The sequence below is a fragment of the Pseudophryne corroboree genome, chromosome 2 (assembly GCF_028390025.1).
Source record: "Pseudophryne corroboree isolate aPseCor3 chromosome 2, aPseCor3.hap2, whole genome shotgun sequence".
Classification (NCBI taxonomy): Eukaryota; Metazoa; Chordata; class Amphibia; order Anura; family Myobatrachidae; genus Pseudophryne; species Pseudophryne corroboree.
The window spans coordinates 528,828,637-528,842,582 of NC_086445.1; the positions used below are offsets into that span (position 1 = coordinate 528,828,637).

The 13,946-nt window shown below is 46.1% G+C and overlaps 1 protein-coding gene across 3 annotated transcripts in view; it reads left to right on the plus strand.

Moving 5' to 3' along the window:
* LOC135033722 (CUB and sushi domain-containing protein 2-like) overlaps window positions 1-13,946 on the plus strand; it is a 1,450,369-nt gene that overhangs the window by 1,397,227 nt on the left and 39,196 nt on the right. For all 3 annotated transcript variants that reach the window (XM_063954204.1, XM_063954205.1, XM_063954206.1), the window contains 5 exons: window positions 1,464-1,637; window positions 10,701-10,874; window positions 12,366-12,539; window positions 13,146-13,334; window positions 13,506-13,679. In XM_063954204.1, coding sequence (XP_063810274.1) covers window positions 1,464-1,637; window positions 10,701-10,874; window positions 12,366-12,539; window positions 13,146-13,334; window positions 13,506-13,679 — 885 coding nt within the window. The remainder of the gene's footprint in view (window positions 1-1,463; window positions 1,638-10,700; window positions 10,875-12,365; window positions 12,540-13,145; window positions 13,335-13,505; window positions 13,680-13,946) is intronic.

The following is a 13,946-nucleotide window of genomic DNA, read 5'->3' on the forward strand; positions in this document are numbered from 1 at the left end:
GTGGACTGCATTGGCTGCAGCTCATAGAAGCTGGCTGGGGCTGACGATCAAGCAGGGAGTGGCTTACTACAGGAAGCACTCTCTCTGCTAATCACATGCCGGTCTGGTAGTCCGAGAGGGAGGACGCACTGCCCAATGGGACTGCCTGTCCTGCTGGTGACTGTCAGGTAGGACTTGCAATAGGATGTGACTGCCAGTCAGGGCCGGTGCAAGGTTTCTTGGCACCTTAGGCAAAACTTCTGCCCACTGCCCTTCCCCCTACACTCCCTTTAGGTGAAATGCATGCTGCTGCTCTCCCCCATGCCCAGTCTGTTGTATGACTGCTCTCTTCTCCCCATCTCCCCAGTCTGTGTTGTTTCCTGCTGCTCTCACCCCCCCCCCCCCCACACTCTTTTAAATGGCTTCTGTTCTGTCCCCTCCACCATCTGTGTGCATGCTGCTACTTATCCCCCCCAGACTGTGTGAGTGCCTGCTGCTCATCTCTGCCCCCCCCCCCCCCCCGACTGCTGCTCTCCCCCACTTTCCTTATCAAATGCAGAGAGTGCACTGTGCAGCTATCTTACCTGCAGGCTGTGATTCAGAGTTGGGACTGAGTAGTCTGTAAAAGAGCCTGGAATGAAGAGCAGTGCCACACGTCACCCCCAGCCAGGACTCCAGGAGCTGTCAAAGTTACTGCCTGTGCCGGGTGGAGGTGGAGCTGGAGGCTTCAATACAGGAGCTTGGCAGTCGCGACTACTGTAGATACGGGTGGTCTTCAGATTGCCGGCTGTTGGGATCCCGGCGCACAGTATACCGGCGCCGGAATCCTGACACCCGGCATACTGACACCTTTTCTCCCTGGAGGGAGAATAGATAGCGTTGCGCGCGTAGCGCACCACCGTGCCCGCAAGGGGCTCCTTTGTGCTCACCCAGCTGTCGGTATGCCGGCGGTTGGGATTCCAGTGCCGGTATGCTGGCCGCCGGGAGCCCGGCCACCGGCATACCATACTACACCCATAGATATGAGTGCCAGGGGGATTACGGTGGCTGTGAGAGGTAGGACCACACTACCTTTTTCATGCAGCTGTTGCAGGCTCCCCCTCAGGTTCTGGTGCCCCTAGGCAGCTGCCTAAAGCTGCCTAGTGGAAGCTCCGGCCCTGCTGCCAGTCACAGTGTAGCCAGTACAGTCACTGAATGCAGTCCTGCGGCCCATAGTTAAAATCTACCACTGAGTCCTTAACCCATTCACACATTGTTCATGCATATTTACAAACCAGGCTAAACCCACATGATTGATTCAGGGGACATATTAAAGGTGGTGGTCTTAGTGTTCTCCTAGTGACCCATGATTTCAAAAGGTTATTGTTCTTTACCAACTGTACAGTAACATTTTGGGGTCCATTTCTCGTAGCTTCTAAAATTTCAATATGGTATTTGTATTGGGTCCTTAACATCACACTAATTCTGTTATTGTTTAATTTCAGTTATCTCCTGTGGAGATTTACCCATTCCAGCTAATGGGAACAAAATTGGGATGTTGACCCAATATGGAGCAACTGCCATCTTTGCCTGTAACAGTGGCTATACTCTTGTGGGGTCCCGAGTGCGAGAGTGCATGGCAAATGGGCTGTGGAGTGGGCAGGAGGTCAAGTGCTTGGGTAAGTGTGTGCAGAGGACAGAGTAAGTTGTGTAGTGCTGCACCTAGTGAATGAGATCTGGGCACAGGCACCATTCAGTATTTACCACTTGTAGCTTCTCAAGTTTTTCATATTGAGCAACTGCACAATTATGTTTCCATATTTCAGTTGAAGATTCTAGTGCTTTACTGTCCACAGAGTTTGACATTGTTCATAATGGCCCTCATTCCGAGTTGTTCGCTCGTTCTTTTTCATCGCATCGCAGTGAAAATCCGCTTAGTACGCATGCGCAAAGTTCGCACTGCGACTGCGCCAAGTAACTTTACTATGAAGAAAGTATTTTTACTCACGGCTTTTTCTTCGCTCCGGCGATCGTAATGTGATTGACAGGAAATGGGTGTTACTGGGCGGAAACACGGCGTTTCAGGGGCGTGTGGCTGAAAACGCTACCGTTTCCGGAAAAAACGCAGGAGTGGCCGGAGAAACGGTGGGAGTGCCTGGGCGAACGCTGGGTGTGTTTGTGACGTCAACCAGGAACGACAAGCACTGAACTGATCGCACAGGCAGAGTAAGTCTGGAGCTACTCTGAAACTGCTAAGTAGTTAGTAATCGCAATATTGCGAATACATCGGTCGCAATTTTAAGAAGCTAAGATTCACTCCCAGTAGGCGGCGGCTTAGCGTGTGTAACTCTGCTAAATTCGCCTTGCGACCGATCAACTCGGAATGAGGGCCAATGTTCCTGAATACACTGATTCAGTAGCAAACAATATGTGTTCTTCTCCTTAAGGGGAACTCATAATTGACAACTGTTTAAAATAGCCAGGCATAATCTCAGGGGTTAGATATTTGTTCCTGGTAGAAAATTACAGTAAATTAATAATATCTAAAAATTTACCATTAATAATAAATACATATTACTAGTAGTGTAGGTCTTTTACGTAAGTCAATTTGTAATTTAAGTTTCTCCTGCAGGGTCCACAGATTATCTACAGGATAACATTGGGATATGAGGTAGCGACAGCGGATTGGCACCAAACAATCAAGGCTTTCAGCCACCCAGAATGCAACGGGCCCATCCCTATATCCCCGCCTCCTGGCTCAGGCAATTCAGTTTTTTGTTTGGTGCAGCAGGAGCTGGACCATGGTCAATGGGTTGCTGGTTTTTGCAGCCATAAGCTTTTTTATTTTATTTTTATAGTCTTTTACTATTTATTTTTTTTGAGCGATCTTTCTAAAAAGCGTCAACGACGGGTCGCGACAACGCTTACACATGTTTACAGTGCTGTTTTGGCGGGCGTCTGTGTCGGATGTACTAGCAGATCTAGCAGACATTACCAGGCTGTGGCCGGAGCACGGGGAGAAGGTAAGGCATCGGTTTTGCTTAATAGGGGAAATGCGAGACACAGCCGAGCTGTTTCGGGATAGAGACTACCGAACAGTCGCTGGCGCAGCTGCCACCTCGGGTGCACCAGCGCTAGGCCTCTGGGATCATAGGCTGCTGGGGTAGTATGAAGCCGCAATCCCTAGGGTTGATGTCAGCAGTGGGGAGTAAGACGCTCCCTTGGTCGCCCCTCCCCCTGTTCATGACCAGTTTCCTCTGAGATTCCCGCCATGAACTGAGTTCCCTTTTCCATCTGAGATGCTGTGTATCTAAAAGGACCCAGTCGCAGCATAGGCAGCTGTATGACTGGTGCGTCGGTGTTCGCTTGGGCGTCTGTGGTCACTGTATGTTTATGGGGTGATTGTGTACACTAATAGTGTCTGGATCCACTCAGATCGATCCTGGAATGCATATGAGTCTGTAAACTATTGCTGCTGTTTTCTTTTGCTATGCGACTGAATACGTTTAAACGTCTATATAAGGAAATCCTCAATGCTGGTACAAAGCAGGGAGGGATCGGATTATATGTCACTTTAACAAATTTGAAAGAGATTGCAGTCACAATTTGTATAGTTAACACTGTACAGGTGTGTGATTTATTCATCATGTCTATGAGAGGCAAGGGTGAGGAGAATACACTCTCCAGAGCAGCACCAACAATCATGTCATGTTTGTCTTGCAAAGCTGGGTTAACCTCTCAGGGTCTGGTGCAAAATGGATTATGTGCAAATTGTTTTAGCTTTCACCAAAGCCTCATGAATAATCCGAGGCAGGCACAGGTTCAAGTTGAACCCCCATGGGCTACCTTTGCACAGACATTATCCAGTATAGCTGAGCGGATAATGCCAGCTTCTATACAAGGTTTAGGTTGTCCTATTAACCCTTATGCTATGTACACAAAATACGATCCCATACGATACAATATCGTATGATATTGTATAAGATATCATATCAGATCGGATCGTGTGTACACACTACAAACGATGTAAAACGAAGTCTAGAAACAAAGTCATCACTGGAGATCAAAACCACACAGTCCGATGTACGAGGTCGCATGTGACCTGCGGGAGTACGCATCGTACGTCGGATCATGCATACACATTGGGGGTAATTCCAAGTTGATCGCAGCAGGAATTTAGTTAGCAACTGGGCAAAACCATGTGCACTGCAGGGGAGGCAGATTTAACATGTGCAGAGAGAGTTAAATTTGGGTGGGGTGTGTTCAATCTGCAATCTAATTTGCAGTGTAAAAATAAAGCAGCCAGGATTTACCCTGCACAGAAATAAAATAACCCACCCAAATCTAACTCTCTCTGCAAATGTTAAATCTGCCCCCCTGCAGTGCACATGGTTTTGCCCAATTGCTAACAAAATTCCTGCTGCGATCAACTTGGAATTACCCCCATTATGCAATATCATTTAGGACTGAACAATATCGTTCAGATCGTGAACGATATTGCATAGTGTGCATGGGCCATTAAAAAGGGAGGTGGTTCCAAAAGTAGGTACGCATGTCATCCGATTGGTGCGAAACTCTACATTACCTCTGCCTTCAACATCATTAAAAGTCGTCCCTGGTTCCATCACAACAGATGACTCACTTGGGGGCTGTATTGGATTAGAGTTTCAGAGAGTAATTTTACCTCTGAACTAAATATCCAAAATTCAGTCAAGGATTCAGGAGCTGCTACAGTCAAAGGGTATCCATTCACACAGCAATGCATGTGATGGGGTTGATGGTGTCTACATTCGACGTGGTGAAGTATGCTCAGTTCTACTTGAGGCCTCTGCAACGTCTGATCCTTTCCAAATGGAATGGTTTTCATCAGACAATAAAAACACAGACTATGGTCCTTCCTCTGGAAGTAAGGAGGCCATTAGCCTGGTGGCTACAGACATCCCATCTGGACAAAGGGAGACCCTTTTGGATATCAGAGGGGAAATTCTGACAACGGATGCCAGCCTTCAGGGCTGGGGAGCAGTGTCAGGAAGGCGTTGCTTCCAGGGGCAGTGGACCAAGGAAGAAAGTTGCCTGGCAATAAATATATTGGAACTTCGGCCATATATATGGCACTTATTCAGGCAAAGCTCATACCCCAGGGCAGGCCCAGCGCAACCCGCTCAGTGAGGTGATGCAATGCAGGGAGGCGAGGGGCATGAGAGGTGCTCTCCCCCTCTCCATAGCTTGCGGCTGTCCGTTGCTGCTAGACGCCAATGTGCCTGTCACACTGTGTACCAGACAGCGGCGCTGGCAGCGTCCATCCTGAACAGTTAGTCAACTTTTGCAGTGCAACCGATTCACTCAGACAGCGGTGATTGGGGAGGGATGGGGAGATATGGCTGCAGCTGTGATTGGGGGGTAGCGGTGAAAATAAAAAGCCACAGCTGTGACTGGATGGGGGGGGGGGGAGAGAGGGCAGACTCTCTGTGATTGGGAAGGGGGGGGGAGAGGGCAGACTAGCCACATCTGTGATTGGTTTGGGTAGTCTAGCCACAGCTGTGATTGGGAATGGGGGGGGGGGGTAGAACAGCCACATCTGTGATTGGGGGAGGGGGAGAGGGTAGACTAGCCACAGCTGTTATTGGGGAGGGGGGTAGAATAGCTACAGCTGTGATTGGGGAGGGGGGGAGAGGGTAGACTAGCCACAGCTGTGATTGGGGAGGGTCGGGAGAGAAATACCCACAGCTGTGATTGGGGATGGGAGAGAGATAGCCGCAGCTGTGATATGGTGGCATGGAGAGAGAGGCTGCTGTGGGGAAAGAATTCTATGTGCTGGGCTGCTGCTGTATGTGGTGCCGAGCATGAGGAACTGTCAGATGGCGGCTGCAGCAGGAATGGGGCTTCAGGTAAGTGCAGTACTGTGACTATGTGGTATTATGTGTAAGGACACTGCTACTGTGGGCATTATGTGTGCCACTACTACTGTGGGCTATGTGTAAGGGGCACTATTACTTTGGGCATTATGTGTGGCATTAATACTTTGGGTGTCATGGGTAAGGGGCACTACTACTTTGGGCATTGTGTGGAACTACTACTGTGGCCTATGTGTAAGGGGTAGTTCTACTGAGGGTGTTACGTGAAAAGGACACTACCACAGTTACATGGGGGGGGGGGGGCAGGTACTAATTGCCCAGGCATGATGGAGGAGCCTGGGTCCTCTGCCATCCCACTGCTCCCCTTACCTGTCAGCAACAGCAGCTTTATGCTCCAGCCAGCACGTGCTGCTGTGTGCTGGCTGGGCTTAGCAACAGCAATCTCTTCTGCCTGTGCAGGGGGGTAAGAGGGGAGTGATCACACTGATCATGCCACCCCCCTCTGGATTGCCCGGCGCTGAAAATAATTTTTTTCAATTAATTATTAGTAAGCATGGCCACACCTCCCACAATTGTGCCACGTGCTCAAAAAAGTACCTGGAATCGCCACAGCTCTCTACACCCCTGGGCACTACTACTGTGGACATCATGTGGGAGGGCACTACTACTGTGGATGTTATGTCTAGTAAGGGACACTACTGTGGTCATTGTGTTGCATAATGTGTACAATGGATACCACTGTGTAGCATAACTTGATATGGGGCAATACTATGTGGTGTAATATGAATCATGGGCACTACATACAGTGTACTGTGAATAAGCTTGTGCTACTGTGTGGCGTAATTTGAATTGGGGGGTACTACTGTACCTCCAATACAATTACCTCTCTCCACTCCAATCTATCCTCAATGCTGCTGCCCGGCTCATCTTCCTCACCAAACGCACTACGTCCACCTCCCCTCTCCTACAAGCCCTTCCCTTTCAGAATCCAATTCAAACTTCTCACACTCACTTACAAAGCACTCACCCACTCCTCTCCCATTTACATCTCTGACCATATCTCCCTTTACTCTCCCACCCGTCCTCTTCGCTCTGCTAATGCACGCCGACTCTCCTGTCTTCTGATTACTTCCTCCCACTCCTATCTCCAATATTTTTCACACGCTGCTTTCTTTCTCTGGAACTCTTTACCTCTCCCCCTCAGATGCTCCACCTCCCTACAGAACTTCAAACAGGCTCTTAAGACCCACTTCTTTACCAAACCCAGCCAAATCTCATCCTAACCCTCTGTCTCATGCTTAGTCTACCCCATCTGTGTCACCCCTGTCTGTCTGCCCCTCCCCTTTAGAATGTAAGCTCTCACGAGTAGGGCCCTCTTCCCTCCTGTGCTTATCCTTTTTTTACTTTAATAATCAACTGCCCAAATCCTGATGTTTTTTGGCCACCTTGAAACTTATCTCAATGTCGTCTACTGCAATAGTTATGCTTAGTTACCCTGTTCTTTTCCTATATTGTCTTCAACTGTAAGTTACTGTTTTCCTGTTTTGTTTACTGTACTCTGTAATTGGGCGCTGTACTCTGTAATTGGGTGCTGTACTCTGTAATTGGGTGCTGCGGAACCCTTGTGGCGCCATATAAATAAAGGATAATAATAATAATACTGTGTGGCCATGCCACACAATAGTACCCCTAATTCAAATAATGCCACACCCATACGTGTGAGACCACACCCCTTCTTTTGCGGGCGCACGCTATCCCTTTATTACATATATAAGGGAGGGCGCAAATTTATAATTTGCAGGGGGGTGTTGAACACCCTAGCACTGGCCCTGCTCCAGGGGAAACCAGTCCAAATCAGCATGGTCAATGCAAAGGCAGTAGCATACCTCAACCATCAGGGAGGAACTCGCAGCCAAAACGCAATGAAGGAGGAAAGTCACACTTTAAAGTGGGCAGAACTTCATCATCCAGCCTTGTCCACAGTGTTCATTCCGGGAGTTGGGCAGAACTTCATCATCAAGCCTTGTCCGCAGTGTTCATTCCGGGAGTCCTAAACTGTGAAGCGGATTTTCTCAGTAGACACGCCATTCAGGCAAAGAAATGGGCTTTACACCCAGAGGTCTTCCATATTCTGGTAGACAAGTGGGGGTTACCGGAGATAGACCTCATGGTGTCCCGTTAGAACAACAAAGTTCCCACATACGGGTCAAGAACAAATGATCTTAAAGCGATTTTTGTGGATGCCCTGTCAGTGAGATGGGACTTTCGTCTGGCCTATGTGTTTTCGCCAATCGCCCTGTTACCCAGGGTGATGCGAAAGGCAAAACAAGGTAGGGGCGCCGTGATACTAATAACTCCAGCTTTGCCCAGAAGACACTGGTACACAGATCTGTAGAGGCTGTCAATGGATGCTCCATTCCTACTTCCTCAACGTCCAGATCTACTGTTTCAGGATCCTTGCTATCACAAGCACCTGGATTGACTGTCTTTGATGGCGTGGCTCTTGAGACTTCGATCCTGAAAGCAAGAGGATTCTCACAACAGGTAATTCAAACAATGCTCAGAGCAAGGAAACCTTCCTCAGCTCGCATTTATCACCGAATATGGTAAGCCTATATTCAATGATGCAGTGACCGGAAATCTGATCCTAGGTCTTTCAGAGTTTCCAGAGTCCTAGAATTTCTTCAGTCAGGAATGGACAAAGGTCTAAGGGTGGCTTCCTTGAGAGTGCAAGTGTCAGCATTGACTGTATGGTTTTAAAAGAAAATTGCTAACCTACAGGATGTGCACACTTTTTTTCCAGGGAATGCTGCACATTCAGCCTCAATTGTTCCTCCTACAGTGCCTTGGGACTTAAGTTTAGTCCTAAAGGCCCTTCAAGTTGCCCCATTTGAACCACTAAAATTAGTGGATTTTAAATGGTTGATAGCTAAAGTTCTATTTCTACTGGCTAATGCTTCAGCTAGAAGAGTTTCAGATTTAGGGGCATTGTTATGTTGCCCTCCTTTTCTGATTTTTTATCCAGATAGAGCAGTTCTCAGAACCAAATCTGGGTATCTTCCTAAGGTGGTGTCTAAATTCCACCTTAACACAGAAATTGTAGTCCCGGCCTTCTGGACCTTTCTGCGGGAGATGCATTGTTGGACGTAGTCCATGCTTTAAGGATCTACGTGGATCGTACCAGTGCCATTAGAAAAACAGACACTCTTCATTCTCTACGGATTTCAAAAGAGAGGTTGGTCTGCTGACAAGCAGACATTGGCGAGGTGGCTTCGAATGACGATTTCAGAAGCATATTTTCAAGATGATCTCCCTGTTCTGGCTAATGTCTTTGCTCACTCTACTCATAAGGTAGGTCTGTCATGGGCAGCACAATGTGGTGCTTCAGCAGAACAGATATGTAAGGCAGCCACATAGTCTTTCATTAACACATTCATTAGACATTATGCCTTTGATACCTTTGCCTCTCAGGACGCTGAATTCGGGCAAAGGATTCTCCTGTCCAATCAGGAGCGTCCCTACCACTAAATTGCTTTGGGACATCCTAATGTTATCCTGTGGATAACCTGTGGACCCTGTAGTAGTAATAATCGTTATGGTAGACTTACCGTTGATAACTCTATTTCTCCTAAGTACACAGGATCCATAGGGATCCCACCCTGACGCACCTGATTTGAGGATTCTTTCACTTACTACCCTCTTCCTTCTTGTACGGAAGGCTGTGCATGTGTGTTCTTCACGTCTGATTAGGGTTCTCTATGATGCTCCTGCCTTGAGCTTTGGAAAACAACTGAATTGCCTGAGCCAGGAGGCGGGGCTCTGGGGACGGGCCCATTGCATTCTGGGAGGCCGAAAGCTTTGATCATTTGGTGCCAATCCGCTGTCGCTACCTCATATCCTAATGTTAACCTGTGAATCCTGTGGACTTAGGAGAAATAAAGTTATCAATGGTAAGTCTACTATAACGATTATTTTTTGGTCCTTTCACTGTGGTGTTAGATGAGGTGTCTGATACTGTGATTGGCTGAAGGTTAGCTACAGTTTGATCCAGCCTCTCCCATTTATTCTAATTTAGAAATAGACACTAATTGAAAACCTTATAATAATATGTTCCCACACCATTCATATAGGCAAACTGATCTTTTAATAACCTATTCCATTGTGGATGTGACACTACTATACAGATGTGTCCACATACAGCTTTGCTATATCCTGCCATGTATAGTATGGTTTTGCAATGCATGCCATAGACTCAGAGATGTATCCATGCCTTGTGATTTTTCTTAATTTGCTTCTTTAATATGTTACTTTATATTTATACATATTCTATTACATTCATCCACTCACTACTCGTGAAAAGCAGCTTAGTTTTGCATGTTGTGCCAAATTGAGCAAAATACAAAAATGTAAGTGGACACATCTATATGTCAAAATTACAGTTGTAATGACAAAATAGACAAAGTCATAGGATTGTACAAGTAGCTAATTAGAGGTTTCCAATGCAAATTAAAGTTTCTTATTGAAACTGTAAATCATATTCTCTAATTTTTTTCTTCTACAAGAGATTGGATCTCTATAGAATAACCATGGAGATTAATTCATTATTACCAGTCTATTTGCTATGGTGGCTTCAAAGGTAAATGTTGCATGCCTACAAAAGCAGTAAAGCGTAGGGAGACAAAATACGGTGGGGTTACTGATATGCGGCAACAACCTTCCATTGCATCTCTTCCTATGAGAGCACAGCATATTGCAACAAGCTGGGGCAATCAGGTCTTTATTTACTAAGCTAAAGTAAGGGTTTTGTAGCAAGGACTCATTTGTGTTTCATATACTGTAGATGAGTGATGTTACTGTTTACTCTTTTAACAATTGTTTCATTTACAGCTGGTCATTGTGGTACCCCAGAACCTATCGTGAACGGTTTTATTAATGGGCAGAACTATAATTATCGAGACAGTGTGGTATACCACTGTAATGCAGGCTTCAGACTAATTGGAAAGTCTGTAAGAATATGTCAGCAGGACCATCGGTGGTCAGAGAGGTCCCCCATCTGTGTGCGTAAGTATAACATGAGGCAGAGTGAGCCAGGAGAAAGGGGCTCATGTCAGGATCGGAAGACTGACCTCTAAACCTGTTGTAGTGTACTGCAGTATGGAAGATCCATCTGTACCAGGGCACATATTGCTTGCCAACAATGCGGCTAGCTTCCTAACTAGGCACGCCGAGGTCTGCTAGCTCTGAGGTGTCAGTATTGTGGAGTACAGAATAATACAGGAGTGGGTGCTGGATCTGTGGCGTACATAATAATATCATACTCGTATGTCACTAGTGGAAGAATTAGAAGATGTGTCTGTACTAGAGGCTGATGTGTTATGTGTTGTGCTGTAATGCCTCCATTACACTTTATACAACAAACTGCACTAAACCTTTTCTCAGTGGGAACAATATTTGTTAGTCCTAGCTGTTGTCTGCATGCACTTTGGGGGTAATTCCAAGTTGATCGCAGCAGGAAATTTTTTAGCAGTTGGGCAAAACCATGTGCACTGCAGGGGGGGCAGATATAACATGTGCAGAGAGAGATAGATTTGGGTGTGGTGAGTTCAATCTGCAATCTAAATTGCAGTGTAAAAATAAAGCAGCCAGTATTTACCCTGCACAGAAACATGAAATAACCCACCCAAATCTAACTTTCTCTGCAAATGTTATATCTGCCCCCCCTGCAGTGCACATGGTTTTGCCCAACTGCTAAAAAATTTCCTGCTGCGATCAACTTGGAATTACCCCCTTTGCTCCTTTTTTGAGTGATGTATATAGATTCATGAGGAGCACCATCAGAGAGGGCAAAGGAATTGCCAGTAATGAGCTCTATAATATTATAAACTTTCCACAGGCCTTGGGGTAGCAATTAAAAAACAGTGCAAAAGGGAAATACATTGTATGCCATGACAGCACTTATATGCATTGCTGCCTATGCCATTTATACAACAAGTAACCATTATAGTCAGCGCTCGACAGAAGCTGATGTGCAAAGACCATTGTTTTCTGCCAGTGACACTTCACAGACCAAGGTGTGGTGCAGATCAGGGTGCTGAGATCACCTGAAGCAGATCCCTCCACATACTGTAGCAGCATGTATGTCTGTGGTATGTGGCCGTAGAGAGGTGGAGAACAAATACACCCAACACAGCTACACATTACCAGTCTGTTGGCACACGCTGCAATTTATGAGTCAGTATATAACAGCAGAAAGATATGATGCACTTTAAGCTACAGTATATGGAGTATTGCATATGCTTTGAGGTGTATAATCTAACAGATACATGATAAACATTGAAATGTGTAAAGTCTAAAAATATATAGCATCCAGTGCATGGCTCAAGCTGTAAGCCGTCAGTGACTGACAGATGCAGCCTTACCTGTACCACAGTTATTTGCACTTAGGGGGTAATAAGGAAAAGGTTTAGTTGTAGACCACAGAGAATGATTGGGGATAACACGTGGTGTCATTACAGTGTCATTTTAGGCTTTCATTTTCTATGTATTCTGCAGCTATCACCTGTGGGCACCCCGGGAATCCTGGGTACGGAATAACTCAGGGATCCCAGTTTAACCTGAATGACATTGTGAAGTTTGCATGTAACCCAGGCTATATCATGGAGGGTGCAGTTCAAGCTCATTGTCAAGCAAACGGACAGTGGAGTCATGCCCTGCCGACATGCAGAAGTAAGTACAGGAAAATAGCAGTGCATGATTCAAAATCATGACCTTTAACCGGGTTACAGGGTCTCCCCTTGAATGAGTATGTGACCCCTGCAGTATTTAATGAGCGCTGGAAGTGCAGTATATTATATAGATAGCATGTGTTGGCCTGCTAGGCTTGGTGTGAGGCCAACAGTGGACGGCTGCTAGAATGTTTCTTCCATCATGCTGTTTTACACTTTATGGACATTTGTTTAATGAAAATGGTATTGCCCTTTAAATTAACGACATTCTCTGCAATTAGTATTAATTATAAATAACTATCCATGGCTATTTAGTGCATTATGTGGTTTTGAGTTCATGGCAAACTGTGCTGAGCTTTTGCTGCACTGACAGAATGCATGATGAGAGCTTTATGTGATAGGTTTGAACATCAGGTTACAAAGCAGGAATACTGAATGAGACTGATTCTTTTTATTTCTTATTGTTTCCTCTCCAACCATTTTAATTCCCACCTTCTCTTCTTTCTCAAAATTGAAATGTATTCTTCCCTTTCACTGTGTTATCCTACTAACCATTTACTTCTTTTTTCCAAACACTCCCTCTGCCTTTCTAAATTTTCTTGACCAGTCTTGAACTGTACGGATCCTGGCCACGTTGAAAATGGTCTCAGACGGGTACTGCAAAGAGGTCCAGATCGATTTAGTTTTGGGACATCTGTATCCTATGAGTGTAGCCATGGTTACTATTTAATGGGAACACACGTGCTTTCCTGCCAAGGGGATGGCACATGGGACCGAGACCTTCCCAGCTGTCTATGTAAGTCCATGTAATATCCATGTAATTAAATGTGGATTTAAATGTTTTCCATGAGAGGGAGAAATAACACTGTATAATCTGCATTGGCAGAATGATTGTATGTGACTGGTAATTGTGTAGCGTTCTCTTCACTGACTCATCACATATCCTGCATCTCTCCATTGTCTGTAGTGATCTCTTGTGGTTCCCCTGGCCTTCCACCTAATGCTCAGGTTTCAGGAAGAAGATATACAGTGGGTTCTGTAATACATTATAGCTGCCTTGGCAAACGTACCCTAATTGGAAATGCCACCCGTACTTGCCAATTGGACGGACGTTGGAGTGGCTTCCTGCCACACTGCTCAGGTAAACTCATTTCATTAGGCTGCAGGGGGAGGATTAGGGTTAGGCTGCAGTCAAGTGAGTTAGGTTTAGGCTGCAGAGAGGGGGATTAGGTTTAGTCACCGACGGGGAGGGATAGGGTCAGGCTGTAGAGGGTTAGGTTTAGGCTGCAGGGAGGGGGCATTAGGTGAAGACACCACCGGGAAGGGTTAGGTTGCGGGGGAGGGTTAGATTTAGGCTGCGAGAAAGGAGAATATTAAAAGATTGTGCAGAGGGATCCCCTATTGGTGC